This window comes from Agelaius phoeniceus, chromosome 3, assembly GCF_051311805.1.
Source record: "Agelaius phoeniceus isolate bAgePho1 chromosome 3, bAgePho1.hap1, whole genome shotgun sequence".
Lineage (NCBI taxonomy): Eukaryota > Metazoa > Chordata > Aves > Passeriformes > Icteridae > Agelaius > Agelaius phoeniceus.
This window is the reverse complement of record NC_135267.1, coordinates 99,212,385-99,237,038: the sequence shown is the minus strand read 5'-3', so window position 1 is coordinate 99,237,038 and position 24,654 is coordinate 99,212,385. Positions and strand designations below refer to the sequence as shown.

The 24,654-nt window shown below is 40.2% G+C and overlaps 1 protein-coding gene across 5 annotated transcripts in view; it reads right to left on the bottom strand.

The window, feature by feature from the left end:
• The window catches only part of PCSK2 (proprotein convertase subtilisin/kexin type 2), a 103,217-nt gene that overhangs the window by 15,427 nt on the left and 63,136 nt on the right, over window positions 1-24,654 (bottom strand). For 4 of the 5 annotated variants that reach the window (XM_077175966.1, XM_077175964.1, XM_054630206.2 and 1 more), the window contains 3 exons: window positions 15,985-16,061; window positions 10,469-10,557; window positions 7,756-7,931 (listed from right to left, as the gene is read on the bottom strand). The exons of the other annotated variant lie outside the window; for it this stretch is intronic. In XM_077175966.1, the coding sequence (XP_077032081.1) occupies window positions 7,756-7,931; window positions 10,469-10,557; window positions 15,985-16,061 (342 nt within the window). The remainder of the gene's footprint in view (window positions 1-7,755; window positions 7,932-10,468; window positions 10,558-15,984; window positions 16,062-24,654) is intronic. 5 annotated transcript variants of the gene reach the window in all.

Sequence of the window (24,654 nt, the reverse complement as noted above, 5' to 3'; positions counted from 1 at the left end):
AATAAAGTTGGGAAATTCCAGACAGGGAGTCTAAAATAGTGGTCTTATCTATAAAATAATAAGGCTTAATTGGAACATGGTGCTTACTTACATAACACAAAGCTTAATGCGCATGCACCACCTGCCAGGTTATTCAGAGGACAGCAAGAAAGACTGTCGGCCTTCCTCCAAGAAGACTACCAAAGAGCCAAAAGTGGGAGGGGGGTACCTTCCTCCCTCAGCAACAACAGGAGCATGCGCTGCGCAGTACAGTGACATAGATTTTGAGAATCTAAAACAGGAGGAGATTTATGGGAAAACATTGATGAATATGCATTAGCATACAGTATATAAGTTGTGTTTGGATCCTTTTGCCTTTTGTATGTGAGGCAGGGTGGGATGGTGGGATGCCCACCATCGATTTTTGCTTATGCTTTATCTGAACCACTGCCAAATTTCTTTTTGTAACTACTGGATTACATTTGATTGTATTATAAAATGGCTGCTCAATTAAAAACTGCTCCTAAATTTTAAGTCTGTGAATTAATAAATTAGAGATATGGGACCGCATTTATAACAAGGTAAACTTCTTGTTCTGCATGGGTGAGTGCTGTTTCCATCTTAACCCAGTCTCTTCCCAACACTGGAGAGTAAAAGGAGGAAGGAACCAAAATTTCAAACTCACCACACTGGGGTAAAAAAAAACCCCAATTCTCAGGGTGATCTAGTGCAGATGTATTCTAGGAGAAGAGGTCTCTGTTCAGTGCGCCATTTGTGCAGCCTGAATAGCTGCTAGTAAAGTCCAGGGTAAGGAAGCAAAAAGGGCCTTTACATAATATCCACAGATGTTTAATTCAGCCATGTGGTGAGATGTTTAATAGAGTCCCAAAGCACACACATGTAGAGGGTTTTTATTTGTTTTTGTCATTTTGTGTTGATTCAGTTGACCCTTCAGAAAAGCTTTCTTAATAATTTCAAAATGGGGAGTTGTGGAGACCCTGGGGGGCATCCCCTGGCTTCCCTCGAAAGCCCATAAGACCCCACTGGCTCCTTCCCCAGCTCCTCCTATGTCTGTTCCTATGTCCCTGAGCCACTCCCTCTTTATCCCCTGATTGGCCCTTTTCTTAGTACCGCCCTGGAGACCAGGGTCACCCCGGGGCTCCTTGAGAGAGGGGAACCTGGACCCTCCACAAGGTGTGTGCTTTGGGACTCTAAACATCTCACTGGCCAGCTGAATTAAACATCTGTTGATATTATGCAAAGGCCCTTTTTGCTTCCTTACCTTGAACTTTACTAGCAGCTATTCAGGCTGCAACGACCTACTGCAGAGGTTGCTATGCAGTACAAGTCAGCTGGCGGCAGCGAGTCCTTGGCATCCCTGAACTGCTGCCCATTTTTTGTATTGCCAGGGTTTTCTGGAGCCTGCCTGCATGTTCCTGCATCCCTAACATCTCTCACTCCCGTGGCTCCTCCAGCTGCCAGGATGATTTGCCTAGAGCAATTTGGTAGCCTGTCACTTCTTGGATCCCTTTGCTCCTTTCCTATACTGATGACTTGGGCACTGTTAAAAACCTAAAGCAAAATCTAGGCAGAAACACATTTCTGACAGCCAGCCAAGCAACCTTGATTTAACCTCAGAGATACCTCAGAGAAAACATAGCAGGAAACATACTTGGATTGCCAAAGTTTGCCACCACACAGGTTCAAGCGCACAGCTACCCTGTTTGAGCTGAATGCCTTTGCACTTCTCCTACATCCAGTTCCTTCCGAAGGCCTGGAGATGCTGAAATGTAACCCTGGAAAAGCCCAGCACAGCCACAAGCCATACAGTTCAGCTCAGAAGAAACAGCAACAGGGTTATCCTCTCAAATTCACCACTGATGAAGGCCCTGTCTGTCCCTTCCCTGCTGGCCTAACCTTCTGGTATTCAACAGTGGAAGAGGAAAAGCTGTTTTAGCAGGAGCAAGAACTCAGTTCAATACTTGGCTACTGTGCAGAGGATAACTATCACTTGGAACCACACTTCCAACATACTTCTCCTTTTTGTGTCCCTTTCACATTTTCCTGCCTTTAATAACTGTCTGTCCAGTTTGTCCTAGCAGATTTCTGAAACTATTTGGGTCAAGTAATAACCACCAAACTCCAAGACTGCTGCATACAAGGCTCAAAAAAATCTAAGACATACAATTCATAAACTCTAATAAAAGGCTTTCTGTAACTTATTTTAGAATTGGTCACAGAAGAGTACTGAACTCATATATGCCAACCCACAATTAATTGCTTAATTGTTAATACCTCCTTTGGCTAAAAATAATGCTTGAGCCATTTTTTTACATCGAAATTGCTGTTGAAATTGGATGGGTTTCTCTTAGCCAAGAGAAATATATGTAAAATTATATTTTTGGTGAAGAGAGGCAGCATTAGGTTTCAGTGAGGGTTCAGTCTTGCAGGGAAACGAGAAGGGAACTTGGAAATTGCTAAGGCAAAACCTTTTAATTAGCCATTTCTTTTTTGCTGGATGCTGGGCTGTGTACCACAAGTGATATTACAACAATTCAACAGGCCTAATTCTAGTATTGATAATATTTGCAAAAAAATCAATCTCATTCTCTTCTCATTATTTCTGAACTAGATTATCACTCAGAAAGACTCTACACACCCAATTTGCTCTTTAGCAGTGACAATGCTGGTTTCCCAGCATTCCCAAGTGGTGTGATGAACTCTGGCCTCATAGGTTCATCTGTGCTCCTGGAAGCACCGTGCAAAGGTTCCCAGCTTGCAGTATCAGCCTTGCTGGGAAGCTAAACCATGTTATCTGCTTAGCTGTGGCACAGAGATTAGGCAAAAAAAAACACTCCTGGAGGGCAGAGTGAGACAACAAAATCAGCATTTTCAGGCTCTATTAGTATCTTGCCTCCTTAGAAAAGATCCCTGTCAGATGACCAGGGTTCAGAATTGCAAACAGATAGAACATGTGTGGGGTTTTAATAAGGTTTGATTTTATCTTAGATGAAAAAGACAAGGCATAGAATTATAATGCATATTTCAGACACAATGGCAATACGATAGTAAAAGGCTCCCAAGTTATAAAGTAGCTTGGTGGGCTTCCTCAAAAAGTGAGTAATCAGATGGTTGTCATATAATAAATTTTCCTGTCCTCACTTAGCTGTTGAACAATAAAATTATGTTAGAGGCATCTAACTGTATATACTTCATTAACATGATATTTTCAAAGAACAATAACACAATTTCTGTGCACTTGGAGAGAGGTAAATGAAAAATATTTCCTTTTGTTTTTTTACACTGTCAATTCTTCCTTCATTGGTGAGCCCAGTTACAAAGCCATGATGTGACTATGAATTCTTAATACTGCTCCCCAGGTAATTTGTACTTGGGCATTGTTTTCTTAGGTACAACTACATTAGGGAAGCACTAATGTTTTCACCAGCACAAGCACAAATGGCTCATGTCTTATATATTCTGGCTGAGAACGTGAAATCTCAAGGAATTATTTCAGTCCATGAGCAACCACTCACAACCTCCTAATATAAAAGCCTACATCATAAAAATGGAATAGATAAGAGACCAATTTATTTGATTACTTCTTTTTGTTGCCTTAAATTCCAGTAACTGAAGCTGGAAAGAACTAGACTCATGAAATGGCAAATAAGAAATGTTTACTGGACACTACACTACAACCAGGTTAATACCATAAAATGTAAGTGGAATTAGTCCTTAACCTAAGTTGCCTTTTCCTGTTTAAGATGACAGGTGATGAAATTCTGGATGCAAGATACTAGAGAACAGAAAGTCTCTATTTAAGAGAGATGTGTTGTCACAGGATTTCCATCATCTCTACCTCCCTCTCCAAGCCTTCTAACCCCCAAAGTGGGTAAGCACAGCTCAGACAAGGGATAAGTAACTCACACAGCATTGCTTTGTCCAGTCATACTATGCATACAATGAATGCAAGGCCCCCTCATTAGACAAGTACAGTAAACATACAACTTTCAGTCTAATCTTTAAAAACTAAAAGTTTAAAAAGTCCTTTCAAGTTACATCCCAAATAAGTATTTTCTAGCAGCTGAAAGTTGCATCAGGTAAGAGTGTTCACCCGTGTCAAGCCAGTGCTGGTAATTGCCAAATACTTGTGGACCACTGTGTGTATGAAACTCCTTTCAATCCCTATTCCCAAGTTCTTGCTAATTCAACTGTGAGGTCATATATCCTTGCAGTGCAACCACCACTGCTCAGTGACCCAGCCATGCTGCTGACCACTGTCCTTGAACTAAATCCTTGAGATACCACAGTGAAGCCAGATCACATTAAAAAATATCTTAGCAACAAAGAGCAGCTTGAGTACCTTTCCCAATAACTTCTGATTACATGGGTTATGCTGACACCCAGTTCATGCACACACTATCCCTTTTGTGCTTAGCCTTAGATATAATTAGTAAGAGAGCCCATAAAGGAGTTGCCAGTTTGATGACAGATTGTGTTGTCCTTAATTCAGTGCTGCCTCTATTCATGCTATTTACCTTCCAAGCAAACAGCCCACCAAAATGAAGGTATGATTAAGGCAAAGGCAAGAATGAGTTTAACACATGCTAAGAATGGATAATGGAAGAGGAAAGGTAGGAAAATAGAATCAGAGAATAGTTTGGGTTGGAAGGGACCTTTTAAAGGCCATCTAGTCCAACTCCACTCTGCAATGAGCCGGGACATCTTCAGCTAGAAGAATATATATCAGAAATGTTGGCCTTAGTCCAGCTGGTTATAGCTGGGTGGCTTCAACACATAAAAATAGACATATAAACATGAAGTTTCACAGTTTCTGCAGTTTTTATCATATTGTCATTATCAGGTGACTAGTTACCCCCAAATCTCAGTAGCTCTGGAAGGAGAAATTCTGAAGGACATGAAAGTGGAATGGAGATTGTGGGAAGGATGAAACACTTGGCAGTGTCCTCTTTGAACAGGGCTCCCAAGTGTGGTGGCAGCAAGGCAAAGATTACCTGTGTTTGTCAACTCAATTAAATGCATATTCTAGGTAAGAATTCTGTATCGCTCCTACTTACTGATTTTTATTTTATTGCATTAGAAGAAAGGATGTTAATCTTGCTCCATGCAAGAGCTCTTATATTGCCTTCAAGGACATTTGCAAGTATTGCTTTTAGTTTAAGAATACATTTTTATTCTCAGCATGTTGCTTCCTCCCCACCAATATTTCGGCTTCATCATTAAGTCATGAGCCATAACTGGTGAGAATCAGCTCTAGGCTGATAAAAAGAATTCCTACATTTTTTTGTCTCTCAGTTTACAAAAGATACTTTTTAATAAGATAGGAGGGTTACACTGAGAAATAATAATAAACTAGATTTACATTTTTAGTCAATAGAGAATGTGATGCATATATTATAGACCTAAACTAGGTAAAAGGGTATTATATCAAAGGCTTGTTAGTCTTCCTTTACATGCAGCCAGCTCTGTAGTGGGTTTTTCAGAGTATCATGGAGAATACCCAGCATCCACTGACAGCTTGAAATACCTCTAGAAAATCTGGCTCCTCAAAAAAACCAAATCGGAACAAACTATACCCAAAAAAACTGTTCCATTAGGAAATGTAATGAGCAAAAGAAGGGTAGATAAAGCTAAGATCATAACACAAAGGGAGTTATTTGGGGCAGAACTGTCCCATCTTCTGTGCACATACTGCCAGGAGATGGCTGGGATATTGCCACTACAAGGTTAAGTGTAATTGCCCCAAGACAGCAATTTTTTTTTTTTTTTTGTAGAATCCAGTATAATTCCTCCTAATTCTCCAATTGCCGAGAGAACTGGATTACTACTGCAGGCTCTCCTGTTAATTTTATGTCTCCTGATAAAAGAGACATATGTCTCCTGATAAAAGCAATCCTTGCCAAAGCACAGATCACTGTCACTGCGCTCACTCTTTCCTGAGCCTTCAACCTGAGTGATCTCAGGGCCTCTTTTTATCTTATTACTGCAAATTATTTCTTTAAGAGAATCACAAACACTCCTGAAGACAAGGTATTAAAAAGGTAATATGCCCAACACTCTGCGTATGGGACTCCAACCAAGCAATAAAACAGAAAAGAAAAATCCCTACTCTGATATTTAACATTGAAAGAGAAGGTTAATTCCAGTGTAGCTGCACAAATTAAAGCATAGGGCAATAGGACAGCAAGTTAATTCAAAGGTATTTTTTATACCAAATTACAAAAAATCCCCATGATTATGATTTAAAATCTGCTTCACTTGAAGGGTAAAATAACTCTAGTTCAGTTTTCAATCTTCCATCTTTTTTGCTACTTTTACACAAGTTCTCCATTGGATGAGGACAGCACAGAAATTTTTTTTTTTTGCTACTTTTTTGCTACTTTTACACAAGTTCTCCATTGGATAAGGACAGCACAGAAATTACATGGAAACTTTTCCGTGTTCAAAGTTTATATCTGCTACAACCAACATAAGTGGAAGAGAGATCAAGCAACAATAACACATCAAGGTGCTGCTAGAACTGTCACACATCTAAGAAAGATTCTCCTCAAAAACCAAAGTGTTTAAGGGGATCTTTATGGAAACACTAGATAAATGAAAATCACAAGAAGAAACACAGCCTGTGTAAGGTGACTTCAGAGGGACTCAAGTCATCAGAGGTTTGTACAGTTTATACTAAAAAACTGAGCAGACTCAGAAGGAATTTTTGACAAGTCTTCCATTGTTATTGCAGTAAATTTTATGGGTGGAAGCTTGAAGACAACTATAATCCCTCTGTTACAGGCAAAACATCTGAGGGTCAGCATTTGAGAAAGCTGTAGATGCTTCACTACTTGTCACAGCAGTAGATTGAATTATCATATCACAAAACATGGTAAACAGAATGTGCTGTTTACAGTGAGCTGGTGATGAAGAGTGGGAGAATCTGGCACAAGCAAAAGGAAGAAATAATTTGGATGGAAAAGTAATTGTGGAGCTCCCACAGAAAACTATCGCAGATGTTCTGGGTAATTTCAGATCTTGTCAATACAGAAACCCATCTACAACCAGACAAGGGGAGGAGGCTCATTCCCTACAGCACCAGGGGGCAGCCATGGTTGTCTTGGCTGCATGACATTAAAGAGGTAGAGATAAAGCCTTGCTAGGTTGGTTTGTCTGGGCTAATTTATTTTATTTTTGAGTTGTGGCACACACATTTCCTCCAACCATCTTATAGTGTACAGGTTAAACAGATCACAGGGTGATATTGAGTGTCTTTTACAAAGACCACAGACTGCTCCTAGAAGGAGCTGGGAATGTGGGAATAAGCAAGGAGGCTCCTGGATGATATTAGTCCAGGGACATCCAAACCGTTGCAGTTTAATCACAGCTATAATAATGACCTTACATGAGTAACCCAAGAGACACTCCAAATCCAAACAATAATTAAATTGGTAACATGCCAAAACAGAAAATGCAGTGTCAGTAGCTCAGCTGACGTATTTCAACCTGGGAATATTACAGGTTCAGGCTCTTCCATTTTGACTGCAATGGCCTATGAAAAGCATCAGTTAGCAGGCTAAAGATAAACACAGTATGCTGAGACTATACAATAAAATCAATACCAAAATATTGCAGAGTGAACATCAAAGGAACCTTGAAATATGGTGAAAGTTTGATAATTTGTGCAAATGCATTGTGTTCCCAAGTCACTGTTTTCAGTTCAAGCATGTACACACCATTCTGCCCCAGAACCCAGATTATTAAAACTGTTACCTTATTCACACCATCTGCCATTGCTTGCAGCGTTAACTCTCTAGGTCCATCCACAGTCTTCCCATTATCAGTTGGTCCCCAGCTGGCACTATATATATCTATGACTTGAGGCATATGACTGATGGAGGAAGCCTCAATAATGTCTGTCATAAACGGCTGGTCGAGCATTCGAATACCTGTAGTTTTCATCAACATAAGCATGAAATATCCATTACCCAGCACAAAATGTAATCTCAGCACCTGCAGAAGGCCACCAGTTACAGATATTTTAAGTCACTGGCAGTTTTACCCATTCAGTAATTCTACACTTGACATTCCCATGTCACCAGGGTGTGCTTACCCAGCAGGATGCCAGTATTAAACACCCAGCCACCAAGGCAGCACAGCCCAGACAGAAAAAGAACTTTATTGTTAGCTTTCTAATTACACCATATTTTCCATCTACTCTTTGAGAACACTTTAAAAATAACAGAATTCAGCAGTCTTAGAAATTCAGTGCTTAAATAATATCAATGGCATTTAAAATAAGATTTTGTAAGCTAGCAAAAAAGAGTAAGGTTCCCTCCCTCATCTAAGTTACATTCAGTTTTGTGTTCACATGTCATTAGTTTTTCAAGTAATTTTTCTATTTATTTGGGTGCATCTCCAGAATTTAATCAGAGGAGGGAAACATGCTACACAGCAATTTCCTGGAAAAATATTCTGTCATTCTACCAACGTTCTGTCAACATGCAGATGCAATAGCAAAATACAGCCAGCATGTGGAGGAAAAAAGCAAACTAAAACCCACTTCCTTTAACCATACTGCAGTAGAAGTAAAAGAGTTTAAATGATACAATCTTATGACATGTCAACTTCATAAAACCTTAAAGTGTTGACTCTAAGTGAGCCAGAGTGCAACAGACAGCAGTGCAAGCCCTTACATCCATCATGCCGCACACACAGGACAATTCCAGTGACAGCCAACCTGTCACGGCCTCTGGATGAGACCTGAGTAACCAGGGATTCATTCCAAGCTTTATTTGTATCCCTGAGTTGATGTTCAGCTTTTCCCAATGGTTTAGGACAGAGATTGGGCAGAAATCAGTGCCAAACAGTGTGAATGGCAATAAGGATCCTGATTTAGAAGCCAGTGGCTTTACTATATTCAATAGAAAACCAGTGTGTTTCAAATATAAGGCTAAAAAAAAGGTGGTATAAATTTCAAATAGAAATCAGACCAAAGCCGGATGTTCTTGATGGGCTAACTCAAGCTAACATGAAGTCAAACTCAATTGGTGAGAAATTGCTTCCCATACATATAAAATGCAGATCTGCAATCAACTTTCCATTCATTCTGCAAACATGACTCCAAACCATGACAACAGCAGACCCTCAGCTTTCATGGACCTCCAGTGCCACGGACCACACAGTGGTGTTGCCAATGCATATTGTCCTCAGGCAGGGAAGGCTGGCTGGCACTTCCAAAAACTTGAGGGGATTTTAATGCAAAGTGGATAAACACAGAAGATTATTTTTTGGCTGTTGGTCACCAGAAATATTGTCACACCGCTTGATTTTTAAGCAACCAGCTTGCAGTTGTAGAGTTATATCAATAATATGGACATGGTCCAGACAAAATCCCATGTCTCAATTCAGATTCCTTGAAGAGTAACTTTTGAAAGAATGTAAATTTTGTGGAATGTCCCATCCCTGAAGGAGATGTTACCCTTCCTGAAGAAAGGAGATATTTATTAGACCTGCCCAGCCAGTTACTAACTCTCACTGATATTTCTTGGGTAAGAGCTTAGCAAACATTGCTTGGTGCTCTTCTCTGGTGGAGATTCAGCTTTCAGTCATGTAGGTGACAGGTGAAATGTGGCCTTCCTCAGATTCTCCTGGCACTACAGTGAAACGGGCTGGCCAAGCAGAGCAGCACTGTCCATGTACACACACTGTGAACCATCTCCAAGAAGCAATGGGTGATGTTCTGGTGTGGATCAGGGAAAGTAAAGTGAAATTCATAAGCATCTATCTCTGCTTGCTGTACCTCAGTTCTCATCATGGAACTGTCTTAAGAGTGGGAAAACTGGATTACTTCAGATTCAACTAAACTGACACATGGTGTGGAGAGCCTAACTCACTCCAAGCACTGTATTCAGTATCTATGTACAGAGAAGAGCTTGTTAGAAGTAAAAATACCCAAGGTGTGGATGCTAAGTGCTAGGTACCACCTGTTTCATTCTCTGCATCTGCTCTTATCACTCTGCATCACTGTTAAAACAGAGGAAACCTACAACCACAGAGATATACAGCTCTGCAGGTCCTGCCCTGTGAGAGCCTAAAGAGTAAGAGCAGCATAAGATTTGCCTTTTCAAATGGTTTTTAAGTGCAGCAGGAATTGACACTTTACCTCCTGCAAAATGAGATTTGGCACAAACGATTCTATAGCTATGCAGGGAAGAAGCACTGAAAATCAGCATACAAACAGGAGCTGGTATATGAAGGAGCAGAGCTGCTTTTTTGCACTATTATTAAAAAGCCTTTATTTATAAGGCCCTTGATTGAAAAGGCAAAGCCAGGGAGAAATTCCTCTCTCCAGCTACTGTGAAAAGTAATAAATACATGGTCCAGCACCAATCTGCAGCCCGTCCTGGGCAACACCCTCAGTCTCTGCAGGAGGAGCTCTGCCTGAAGCACAGTGGGCTATTTACACCCTGGATTGCTACCATACCTGCCACTTTGGAATTGTACGCAACTCCCACACCGCAGATGTTGTTGTTAGCAGCAGCAGACACCTCTCCTGCACACCTTGTCCCGTGGCTGTGAAAAGGAAGGCAGAGAAACCAGATGAACCCCAGCTAATGCACATGCTGAGCTGAGCTGGATCACGGTGAGCTTGTTTTGCCTCAGTCAGCTCCCAGTGCTGCAGAGGAAAACCATTCAATGCAAAACTGTTGAGTGCTGAATACTGGCACGTGTTCATTCCTTGCTGAAGCAGGCAATATCCAGTTTCCCCTCTGCAGGATGAGTGAGGCTTGCTCTGAGGTTAACATGTATCCCTACGCTGCATTTAACTGTAAAGTTATTCAGGCCTTTTCATTTTAGCTTGTGAGACAGGTTCTGCCTCGTTAACAAATCTTAGCAGAAACAGCCCCTGACAGAACACCATAAATATAAAATCAATATTAGTTCCTTTATTTTTGTGTCTTGACACCGTGACACCCATTACTGTGAACCTTATGGAACAGTCTGGCTGCCTTTTTGCTGTCTGAACACGTACAAAGAGCATATCCCTGTCCACAACAGAAATGCTACAGAAAGAGGTGGATGCAATACCAAGCTGGAGTAGGAGAAGGGAGCCACAATGGTCGCTGCACTCCTCAGCAGCAGAGCTGCACATGGCTGGCCAGGCGCAAAGCCGTGGGACCTAAGGCACATGCATCCCTCTCAGCCAGTGCCTGATTCTCAAAAGAGCTGACAGGGTGCTCCAGCTCACAGAGCAATTGCTTTCTGCTCAAGTGCGAAAAGTCTGCTCTGATACAGAGGTCCAGGTTGACACATGGTATTTCAATAATACCTGGTGTCTATGAAGTGCTTTACAGCTCTTAACAGAGACTCTTTAGCTGTAGTGGCAGTTACTGGCACCACCGGCAGTGGCTCCTGCAGGAAGGGAAATTGCATTTTCCTTTCTCCTAATTCATCCTAGAAATTAAACTCAAGAGAAGAGAAATGCAGACAATATAACCTAGTTTTTAAGAAATAGCATAGCAGCAGGGAAATTACTGAAACCTGTGCTGCTGTCAGGGCTTTTTTTAGTCTAAGATGTTAAATCAATATATGACTCCATCCTACTGCTCACATCAATCCACTCTGAGCATTGAAACTGGCACTGATTCTACAACATGCTAAGGATTCGTGCAATTCAAAACGCTGTATTATAAAGGTTATACTGAGTATCAGATGGACCATCCTGGAAGGCAGCAAAACTGTTTTAATCACCTTTTTTCCCTCTCTTTCCCTTATGGGTGTCTGGCAAAGCTAAGTGTAACAATAAAAAGATAAGAAGCAAGACATACTTTTTCCTGCTCTACTTAGGAGAATATATTTTTAGAGGCAGCTCCATAAAGAGAGATGACAGAAGATCTCATCCACTTCCTTTTACAAAAGGGGCAGAGAAGACAGAAATACAGATTTCTTATTCAGCTGCTACAGAAATTTCTATCAACAATCAAACAACAAGATTTTCTCTCACGATCTTGCTCAAGGAAGTGTGACAGAAACACAACATTCATTGGTAGGTGCTAGCAATGCTAGGCTTTCATTATCTAGTCACCTATGGGCCAACTACAAGGCACAGAGAAGAATAAATGGCTTTGTTCAAAATTGGTTTGACTAATGCTGGGGTGCAAAACATCACTGATGCTGCCAGATTACAGTGAGAAAAACTGTATTAGGACCTTCCTGACAAAAAAGTTCTACCAGAAGGTCTTCTCCCTGTCCTGGCCTCTCCAGAGCAGTGGCCCACACAATGGAGACTGTAAACAGGCCTATTCCAGCAGCTCAGAGTTTCAATATTGTGCTGCTGACTAGAGAGAAAAAAAAATCACTTACGAGTTCATGGAAATGCATTTGGTTGAATTATTAATGGCAAATAGCAGACTTTTCCAAGTCAGCCCTATTTGCTGTTCATGTATCATTGATAAACCTTTGTGGTTTCTATGAATTGACTCATGTCAGAAGAACAAATCACAGCCTTTCTCTACAGTGTTCACCTCTTCCCTATTTCAATATTTAACATAGGGGGATAAAACACAAAAATATTTTCATCTGTGAACAAGCTACTTCAAAGGTAAAGCATATATTAGCAAGTAGAGCAAGTCTTGCATAAACTTTATGTAAGTGAACACATTTTATGTGAACATGCATAGAAAAAGTAAGGAGGAGAAGTGGATTTAGTTGAAAAACAGTTTTGCATACTGTATTTTAAAAAATACCTCTATACTAGCTACAAAAATTTCACTCTCCGTTGTCTTTGAAAAGAATTCTGTTTTAAAATCCACTGCCAATGGTCCTGTGCGTGCCTCCTTACTGATGTCTTTTTGAAAGCATCAGAGGTGGCACAGATTTTTATTGAGGTACCTTTTCATCTGCTTTGAAATGCTTCTGCAGACAGCAAAGGACAGGACCCATCCATCCTATCTTCAGCTGTTTGCAGGGGAGGGCTATGCAGAGCTGCAGTCTCAATAGATGGGACCATCTGCCTTTCTTGACCAGTTTAGCTGCTTGCATTGGGCAGCAATTAAACATGCAGAGCTCAGATGGACACTTTGTGGGGCAAATGCAATCCCCTTTTTACTCACATGACATTGTCAGTCTCTAAGCATTATTTACAGAAGGGGAAGCATTCTCCTACTTTGGTTTGGATCCACAGTTAGCAAAAGATTCTGACATCTGAAGAATATAGGTTTCCAAAGTAGCAAAAAATTTTTTCCCTGCTAACTCATTAGCTGAGTGAGAGAACAGAGAGAATACAAAGGCCATAGGAGCAGAGATAATTACTGGTAATTTAGATCAGGGCAGAAATTTGTAATCTCATTGCCCTGAGATGGAAAGCCCAAGTTGTGCCTTCTGCATGTTCACAACATGAAATCAGACGGTAGTATGAGGCCACTAATTCCTATGGCTACCTCTTCACTGCAGAATGTGGTACATGCCAAGGTACTGAATGTGGTTCAGAAGGAGAGGGTGTTCAAAATCAGTGAGTTCCCAAAGTGGTTCTTAGAAAACACTGAGTTCTGTGGGGCTGCCTCTTGTTTTGGGAACAGGGCTTGATTCAAGTTCCTTCACTGCTCCCACTGCTCCTCAGGCTCAAGCACAACTCTGTTCCACGTTGAACCAAGCGTACACTCTCCTGCTGGGTCCCCAAGCTGTGGATCTGAACACAGTCAAACAGTGAATACAGCAAACATGAGAATAAACCCCTTGGCTGCTAAGCCATCTATGGGCCTCTGCCCACAGCAGCAGCTGAACTGCCTGATAGCAATTTCCTGCCTGAGGCACCACCCTTCCCTTCCAAAAACCACCCTGCATGGTTTCATAGGCCAGTGGCTGTTAGATGGACAGGCCAAAGTGATTCCAGCAGTCTTGCAAAGCCCCAAATGGAAGGGGAATTTGTGCTTACAAACAGAGCAGCTGTGAATAATGGAATACTCCATAAAAAACCTCTCCTATTTATTCTTAAAGTCTAATTAACACATTCCACATGCAGCTGGCAGCTCACAAAAGCCCCTTAGTGATCACTCCTCTGCTTCTTGTTCCACAAAACACTTGAATTGCTCACATAGAAATGTATTTTTTATGGAATATGTTCTTTATCCTATTTTGAGTCTGATCCTTCTGCATGCATAAAATTCGATGGGAGAGGCATTACTGGCTGTGCAAAATGGAGCCTTTATTTCAGGTTTCTCTCAATAGATATTCCATGTAATCATGGCCTATCCAGATGCACCTGTGTAGCTATACGTAGGGACAGACTGTCAGAGGCAGACAGCTATTACCTACCAGTGACACTAATTCAGGAGTCAGAAGCCATGGCAAGAGCTTATAGAGGAGTATGTCAGCTCAATTAACAGAATAGAAAAGAAATACACAGTAGTCACAGCTACTCCTGGACAGCTGGATATGGAATGCTCGTTTGCATTTTAACCTGCAGAAAAATAAGAATCTTGCATCTTAAATCCTTCCTGATACTATGAAGGCAGGAAAGGGATGCTCCACTGAATGTGTTCCTCCCCTGATTTACCTTGCAAGACAGAAAATTCCGTCTTGCAAAAGAAATCTGAAGGTTCATCGTATCATAGAGTGGTTTGGGTTGGAAGGGACCTTAAAGATCACTTAGCTCCAATCTCCCTGCTATAGGCAGGGATGCCACCTATGAGATAAGGCTGCTCAGGGCCCCATCCAGCCTGGTCCTGAACACTTCCAGGGATGAAGCATCCCAGTATGACTAACGTTCATTGACAAAAAATGGTATACTTCCTAAGTATCAATTTTATTTTTTTTCTGAAAAGAAAGAACAGTAAAGGATATCTGCAAAGTAATTTCTCTGTGGTTTTCCTCCTCCTATTGCTGACCTGAACTCTCCATTCCCCCAAGAAACAGAGGAAACTGATGCAGTTCTATGACAACCTGAATCATGTTGTTCTCAATTATCACAGATTGGGTCACAAACAATAGTGCTGCTCACCCTCAATGCTTCACTGAAGTGCTTGAAGTTAGCCAGGGGCACCTGGGACCAGAGACAATAACCCCTGCCACATCTGGAATGTTTGAGGTCTATTCAAAGAGACTTTGGCATGTAACTCTCCCTCCAGATTGCAAAATGGGCCCCACTATAAAATACTTGATAGCAGCAGAATCAGTGTTAATGGGACTTGGCAGAACATACCCAAATTTATGAAGTTCCACACTGAAAACAACAAAAGCTACCATTACACACTAAAGCTAATTTTAATTTTCTTCCTCTCCAGAGCTAAGTGGTATCTTTCTCCTAAAAAGATCCTTTGCATAAATAAAGCAAGAAAGTCAGCAGACCTTCACAAATTAGAGCCCTAGTCTTTCTGTGACTTTCCATTCACTAACTGGATTCATCCTACTTTATAAGTGTCAGAGGTCCTTTCACAAAATGAAGCAGAAGTCTCATTGAGATCTTGCTTTGGCCGAAAAATTGCAGGACTACAAAGAAGGACATCACAGCTCCTAACTTTGTTTAATCCATTCCAGGAAGCCCATATCTGAGGTAGAAGCACAGCTGCTTCTTTGTTGTGTCACTCTGACAGAACTACAATTGATTTCTTTAGAAATAAAAACAAAAACCCCCATCCAAAACTAGGAGACCATCCAGTCATCCTAAGTCAGAGATGAAAACCACATCAAATAGGCCTGAAATATTTTTTGATAAGCACTCAGTCTGAGCCCTGAAATCTTTAAAAAGTTTTCAACAAAAAGTTATGTAGCCATCACTTATCCAAACAATCAAAAAATATACTTTTCTGGAGCAGCAACTTCATTTATAAACTATAAACCTAAAAGAATGATGTTGTTAATAACCTCTAATTTTCAAGCAGCAGTGAGACTGCAGTGTCTGTTCTGTGATGATTGAATTTAGCAGAAAACAGACATTTCACAAAAATGCAGAATTTCTTACACAAACCAAAGTGAAGAGCAGGCTGCCCACAATCCATTTACCTGTTAAACCAGTCATCTGTATAGCGGGGATAGGGGTAGGGATCATTGCTGCTGAAGTCATAGCTGGCTTTGGCATTCTACAAAACACAAGGAACACAGAAAATCAGCTGAAGAACAGACATGAAGTGAAACACAAATTGAATGAAAAGCTGAGAATCAATAGCAAACTGCCCTCTTCATTCTGCGAGATGTATCTGGACAGAAACCAGTCCCTACAGTGCTGTGCCATTTCCCATTTTCCACACCAGCAAGCCTAGGGAACAATGCTTTCTGGCATGCAAAGCCTCCTGTAGACCAGTGTGGTCAATTGTGAGGTGGTGTGAGAGATCAGGTTACTACTGGGCATCAACATCAACACTGACAAAAGTATTCTGGTATTAAACTATTTGGTGTGGCAAAGCAAAGGTTAAATCCCATTTTCCAAATGGTGGTGGAAGTGACAAGACACCTGGGTCTTCCACAAAAGAAGTATTTTTGAAAACCTTCTTTGTGATACCACAACAGTAAGATTTCTACAAGCATTTCAATGCCTAAGAATGTAAATTTCTCAAAATTCAACTGTGAAAACTGCATTAATGGCCAGCACATATACCCGAAAATCTCTTCGCATATTTTCTCATTCCTTTAGTTGTCTGAACAGCTTCACAAATGTGGCTTTCAGGCACTTCTCAAAATGTCATCCCATGTCTCTGCTTTCTGTATAAATCTAATCTATTCGTGACTTGTCCTATCAGCAGTTAAGGAGACTCAGCAACTTTTTGATCAGAAGCAAATAGAAAGTTTCAGAAAGTCAAGTGCCATCTCCTTTTTTCTCTCTTAATGAAAAAATAAAGGGTGTCTGAAAATTAGGCTTTTAAAAATATTTAGCAGTTTCCTCTCAAGTGTATGTTCATTGAGTTTATGTTTTAATAATCATCATATTCAAGGAACTGAATTATGTTAATTCTCAATTAATGTGTACTTGTATTCCTTTTAAGATTTGGCTGAGCATGCTATTGAAGATAATTTGAGATTTGTGCATGAATAGCTTTGCTCCTAAAAACATTCCCTTTCATCTGAATCTCAGTTCCTGAGATACAGGAATAGACAGTCCATTGGTAGCACCCAAGTTTTGGATTCAAACCCTTAAATTCCCAAAAACTTGTTCCAGGATGAAATGAGAATAACATTGCCCTTGATACTTAGAGGGCAAAACTAAGTGTCTTTCAAGTGGGGTTTTTTGGGTGGTCACTTCAAAGCCTGGTTGCTTATATACAGCACAGACAGTAAATATTTTGCAGCATTTAAATGGAGCAGAGATTTTCAGACTGGCTCTCAAATGACTTAATGCTGTCTTCCAGCTCAGAGATTAATTTCTTCTTGAGATCCTTACAGATCTCTCCATATCTCCACGCTAAGGCCCTGATTTTCAGTCTGAAGATGCCTTCCAGTCATGTCAGCTATAGCTACAAATTCTCAGTGCTTCTAAGTCTTTGTGCCCAGGTGTCTGGGTAATTTGCTTCTTTTAATTACCCCAACTGCTTATACAGCACTTTGAATGGCAGAGGTTTGCATGAGCTAAGAGTAAACAGAACATCACTTTTCAGCCAGGGAAAAAAGGGGAATTTGACATTTGTCTGTAATTCATGAGTAGTACTGAGAAGGTGGACAAGCAGTTATTTTTTACTACTTCTCATAATTTAAGAAATTTAAATTACTGAGGGGGAGACTTAAAAGCAGCAGAAAACAAGTACTTTTCCACAGAACATTTAATGAGTTACAAAATTCACTGTCATAGATACCACACAGGCATACTGCCAACTTCATATTCACTCAGAACTTCTGCTTCCACTCTAAAAATATTGTACAAATGAAGATTTAAACTCAGTCATGTGTCAACTGTGTTTTATTTTCCCATTTAGTAGAAATGCAGTCCCACTTACATACCCTAAGCTCAAAGGGGGTCTGGTAAGGCTGACTTTTCAGGACATCATCAAATATGCAAGCACCTTGTATCAACCACTTTCGACTCTAGAATTCCCCTGTGCATAAATTAAGGCTGAAAAGCCCTTCTAGCTGTGCTGCTGTACCACTTGTGTTCATAGCAGTAACAGACAAAGGGATTCCAGCCTGAATGATTCAGACACCCTATAGCAAACTGCAGCCCTACTGCAGACCCCAGGTAAGGCAGCTTATGGAAAGATACCTTTAGGCAGGCTATAAACCAAGTTGTTTAGCCGGATCATTTAGCTCTCATTTGCTTCATTTTGGATCACAGCACTCATAGGAAAAAGATAACTAATGGAGGGGGAACCCTCGACAAAGGGCAAAATTAAGAAGTCTTGGAAAGAAAACAACTGCTAACTGAGCAATTTATCTTTATTAGGGTCTTTGAGAAAAGACTGTGAGTTTCAGCATTGTGAAGGAATATTTCACACACTATGGAAGCAGTGAAATTGATAATGAAACAGCAGAGAGAAGTACAAATGGACTGCTTCAAGTTCCTAATTTAAAGAATAAATCCAAAAATATCTAAGCCTCAGCTTTTGTTAATTTTTTTTAAGCTAAACTAAGAAATTAAACAATTTTAGAATTGTACCACAAAGGGAACTGCTTGAGTGGACAGCTTAAATATTTCATTTTGTGTTTTGTGAAGTGAATATTAAAATCTGTGTTTTGCCATTTTCCTCCATAGGCTGGAATCCCCAGTAGGCAGCAAGAGGGAGTTTATTGCTAACATGGAGAATTAATTAGCATAGGAACCTGTGAGGTTGCAATCAAAACCAGTGCAGATGAGGATCCACAATAGCATGCTGAAATGGGAACACTTTGCTTTTCTACTCTGATGATTCAGTGCCCTGTTTTCTTGCCAAACTAGTCTACTGGCAGTTCCTTCTCTTCGACTTGAAGTGTTTAACACTTGATTTTCAATATCTAAGGTAGTTGCCTGGTTTTCAACCTCGGCGAGAACTTGAGCCTCCAACCTCAAGCACTGGTCTGGCCTTAGACCAGTCATTAGCACTGGGTGTTACAATGAGGTGAATCTAATCCCTCATGTTCAATCAAAATCAGTTCATTGCTGCAGAGTGATTTGATGTCTATCAGTCATTATCTATACACAACTACATATAAATAATATCTATTATATAATAAAAATGCTACTACAGAGAGGAATGGTATTGCTCTTTAAGGAATATCTCTATTTTTGCTTTCTAGCCTCTACACCAAACAAAATACTAACAGAAGAGTATCAGATCCGAGGATGAGACCCTTTCAATAATTTATTAAGTAATGGCTTGTATACATGACACAAATAGATTACTTTTGCCTCTGTATAAAGTTCTGCTTTCCTTAAAAATAACCTTAGACTAAAATTTCCCAAAGAATTGTCTTCTACCTTTTAAAACACATACAGTAAAATCATCTGTGCAAAAAATTCATTATGCAAAATATGACACTAACAATAAATCAGTTGTCCCGTGAGTTGTTCAGCACTGTAATAAAATTATGTACCTTGAATAATGCAGTAAGCCCATAAATTTTTGTCTGACTTGAAAAGCTTCTGCAGTGTAATTCACATACATTTTCCTTTTTCCCAGTAAGTCAAGAAATATGCCTATGCTCACATGCTAGTGCAGGAGACAAAGCCACATCCCACTGGTCACAGGCTGATTCTATTAATGACATTAAAGTCCTGTACTAGATCTGAGGCAGCAAGATACCTTTTTTTTTTTGTTTGATTTCTTTACTGATCCAAAGAGAAAGCAAAGCCATGAACTCAAATTACAACATAAAACATCTCAGGGAAACTGTACTAAAATAAGTCTGAAGATCATGTGGTGGCAAAATGAAATTCAGTTTTGTACACACAGGCTTAAATAAATGGAACATTCTCACCAAAAGGTGAAAGAGGAGACAACATGTTTAACCTAGGAGAGATGCGGCAAGGCTTAAAGATCATTAACAAAAAACCAGATACACTGCTGCTAAGTAGGCCATTGTACAATAAGCCCTCTCCTCTCTGCCATGGGAAGCACACTTTTATTTTGGTTTGGTTTGTGGGGTTTTAAAATGGAAATGAAAAAAGCCCTGTAACTTTTTAAATGCCTCTGCCTCTATAGGAACTAATGTACATGTCCTATATTTCTATCCAGCAAATTCAGTGCTGGTTTGAAGACCATGTAAACACCAAGAATATATCCACAAAGTAATGGGTTTTGTTCAAAGATATTAACCCTAAAAAGCAAATTCACAACTGGTGACATTTGCTATGTCTCCCCAGAAACTGTATCCTCTTACCCACTTCTTATAGGTACATCACGAAAGTAAAAATACTGAGCCAGACAACACAAGCCAGATCTTGAATAATAAGACAGCAGCACACTTCTCTGCTGTTCTTTTCAAAACAGCCACAGAATAATAAATCAGAACGTTATTTGAAATTGATGGAGTTGTGTCCTGGGTCCAGAATAGTACCTGAGGTGCCTGTAAGCCCTCCTGGTATTCCAGTTCCAGGTATTCAGTACAGGCTCTACTTGGCCACAGCATGAGCAAGTAAAGAGCTCACCACAACAGTGATTTAATTTTGTAGTTATTACCGAAAAAACCTTCAATTTCCTCAACAATCACCAAGCATCTGGGTTAGGCCAAAGGAAAAACTAGTGGAATTATAGTCAAAAGAAGATAAACTGACTGCAAACAACAAGTTTCAACTGCTTCATTTACAACATTTAAAATTGTTGAGCTTATAAGATATAAGAATTCTAATAATCCAGCTTCAGAGTTTATAGGAAGACAAATCGGCTGTCTCCCACTTCTTATCTAACAATTTAATTTGCAAAGCTGAAAGTTTTCCAGTTCTTAGGTTTAAAAGCAAACAAACAAAAAGGCAGTTGAAAAAAACATGGAGTCTCACTTTAACATTTGCATTTATCTTCATTAAGGTAGCATTATTTTTAAAGTTACAGTTATGAAGACAAATAGCTTTGCTGAGGTCATATCACATTGTATTCTTTTTCTATATTAAACAGATTTCTTTGTCACGTAACTGATGATCCTCTCTACAAATCACTTGGCACTACAATGTCACACAACCACTTATTTTACTTTTACCACAGTAATGGCCTTCCTATTTCCCCTGCAGACAAAATGAGAAAACCAGCATTAGTTCCACTGCTGGCTGACACTCCCCAGCATGTGAGCATCTTTAAAAAAAGGGGTGGAGTAAACACACTTTTTATTTCACACAGGGTAAAGCACACAGGCAGTACAGCAGTGCTACAGATTTACCACCCAGGAAGATCTAAGCACAGCTCTTTCCCAGCTCTGAAGAACCGGAAGGAAATCAGAAATTAATTCTTAGGTACCAAGATTGTCAGGTGTTTTCCCAATGAACAAAATGAAAGTCCAAATGTATCCAGCTAATTGCCATCTAACCCTGTGGGTGTTTGCTAATGCTTAGCTCAGATGTGTATAGTCAAACAGGACCAAAAAAATGGGAATCACAAAGATTCAGAGAAAATGTTATGTTGGGCAGAATTTTTAGGAGGTAGAGAATTTTTGCAATCAATTTTTAAAAATGAAACCAGCTTATTGAAATACCCTCCATTATTTTCCCCTGCATCTTTACCTGACATAGGAAAAAAAAAAAGAAATTGAGGCAGACATCATGAGACTTTACTAAAAAGAAGCAGCCAAATTAATTTCTGTTTATAATAAAAACACTGCTTCATTATTCACCTCTTGGCATTCTTAGCCTGCTCCACAATTTTTAGTTTTAGCATTCCATTTTATTAAAAACCTGGCCCACATTCCTCTTCCAATGAATAGTTTTCCTCTTCAGATACTTTGATTATGCATTAGTTTGACCTACTGAAGTTGAAAAACTAATAGAGGTATAAAGCTGGCAGCAGAGAAATGAGGTCCAAGTCCATTATTCTTAGTTATGTCCCTGTAAAAAATAGCTGACAAGCCCATCGCTACATAAAATATGTGCTTGCTGGGCACTGAGCTGCAGTAAAGGTTGTGTTTGCAATGTTTTGATGGCAGCCAGCACTTAGAACCTCTTGGAAGGATAAGCAGGAAGGGACCGGGAGCTTAACCATCTTGCTCCTGCCCATGAGCCCAACATCTAGCAAAATCTGCCATGGATTCTTCTCATCAAACATAGCAAGATCCAGATCACACCCAGCATCAAGGTCTCTTAAGTGGCATGTGGGGGATTAGGGAGATTTATTTTTTTTTCATCACTGTAAGAAAACCTATAGCTCACAGGCTGCAATACAAACTCAGCAATCCTCCAAGTCAAGCCATTTAGCATGACATGGTCTGGCAAGAAGTGGTTCACTTATGGAGAGCCAACCTTTCCCTATTGCAGCATGTGATCAGTAGCACTGGCAGCCGCATTGCAGAGTCCAAAAAAAGCTGACAATTATCAGCAATGCTCACAGCAAAATGCAGCATTACTGGACTTGTGGTTGCAATGGCACTCAGAAAACAAATATGGCAGGTTGTTAAAGATGACCACTTATAGAAGCTACCAACCTATTGTTACAGAATGGCCAAACTGGACCTTTGCAAAGAGGGAAATCAAAGTGGCTTAGGTGGTTTGGGGGGTGACCTACAACAGAGAGACCGGGTCCATGTGGGTTATGGAGAGGGGAGGACAGGGAAAGCTAGTTTGGTGATGCAGAGGAACTGAAAGTGAAAGCAGACAAGACAGAAAACTAGTTGGTTATTTTCCTTCTCATGAAAGGCTTCTCAGCTGACAAGAGAACTGTTAACAACCACACAGCCGGTGTTTCACCTAAATTGCATGAATATGTGTCCTAGGGTGACTTTATGATGCTTGTATCCCCATTCGTGTGCTCCGTTTATGCTGGATATTATGTTCTGTGCCTTCAAGACTGGCTCTGGAGAGTGAAAGTTTTGTTTGGTTTCTTATCAGCCTGCTCCCCCACGGCTGGCGGGACACAGAAACAGGGCAGTACATGGTGCTGCTTTTGCTTTTTGCTTTGCTTTTCACTTTGCTCTTGCTTCTGCTTCGCTCCTGCTTTGCTCTTGCTTTTCGCTTCTGCTCATTAGTTAGTTTAGCTAAGCAGTCCAAATTTTCCCTGGACTGTTTTTCTTTCCCTTTCTTGGAACCACTCGAGCCTGCTCTGGACTGGGACCTGGGGAACACCGGGAGTTTGAACCTTGTGGCCTGCAGCAGCTACCCCAGCACCGGAGGGACTGATAACAGAGCGACCACCCCCAAGAGAGACTTTCTGAATTTGTCATCTTTTTCAGAGTAGTGAAAAAGCTTTGTCATCTGATATTGTTCATTTTGTGTGCTGGGGGGTGCTGCGCCTGGTAAGTAAACAGGTTCTTTCCACTTCTCTCCAAGGAATCTTTCCCGAGGGGCCTGTGAGTTTGCTTTCTGGAGGGGCCCCCTTTTGGAGGTTTCCTCCCAAATTTGCCCTAAATCAGGACAATATGGAAGATAAATGAAGACATAAAAGTGACATTGTAGATGAAGCAAAAGGAGATGAAAATTTCAAAGAGACTCAAAAAACATAATGCAAACTATTACCTGCATTTCTTCTGTCACAAAAAGCAAACACAGCTTGATGTACAATCCTTAAGAGTTAAAAGGTCTTGAAGACCTGTTGCGTGTTATTTCAGTTTTAAGCTGACCTCATTAGTATCCCAGGGAAGAATTATAATGTGACTTAATTCCTGTCAAGACATACTGGGCTCTCAGGAATTTTAATGCACCAATTTAGATTTTCTGGCATTAATTAAAGTTTGCATTGCTCATTCCATGTGAAACCACCTAAATCCAAACTTACAGAGCGAAAAGGTGGAATCTTCAGAATGTGCTCATGTAAATCCACACATACTAAGTTTTTCAAGTATTTAAGATTCTAAATAGTACATGATCATTCCAGGTTCTTCTGTTAAAGATTAGTATATTTGGTCATAGCTAATGTATTCACAGCAATTTACTGGATGTTAAAATTTAAAAAGTGTCCTAGACATCATTAGATGACTGACAGAAAGATCCTCAACTACATCTGTCAGACACAGTATCATGGTTGACTGATCCTGCAAATGAGTTAAGTGCCACTGAATTAAAGTGATTTCATTTCTCACAGGAAGGAATTCTAAAAATCATCTGATAGCACTGAAATGATTAAGTCCTTGAACACAGCACAGTCTTCATCCTCACCTTTGTACATATTTAAAGATTCACCTCATTTAACAAAAATCAGAAAATTATTTGCCTGAAAAACATTTCCAACCCTTCCCAATCTGCATCAATGTTTACAAATAAGGACAGCACAGGGAACGTGTGACTGAGGTATCCATTACCATATACATTTAAGTTTCACCAAAAAACCAGCTATACAGTACTGGAAGTAGACAAAGTTTCATCAAATACAAGCTCCCATTCCACAGGAAAACATGCTATCCCAGGCAGTCATGTTTCCACAGCCCTTGGTATCATTATTTGCTCTGCTGAAGTCTATGCCTCTCACTGTTATGCTTAAAAAATAAAGGCAATGCACAGTAGAACAAACTGCTGTTTACATCATCTGTCAAATTGCTGATTTTAACACAAAAACTACCATTGACTTCAATGTGGCCAGCATTTTATAAGACACTGTGCACTGCTATTCTGTTCCCTGGTAAGAGATGTTCATTATGTAT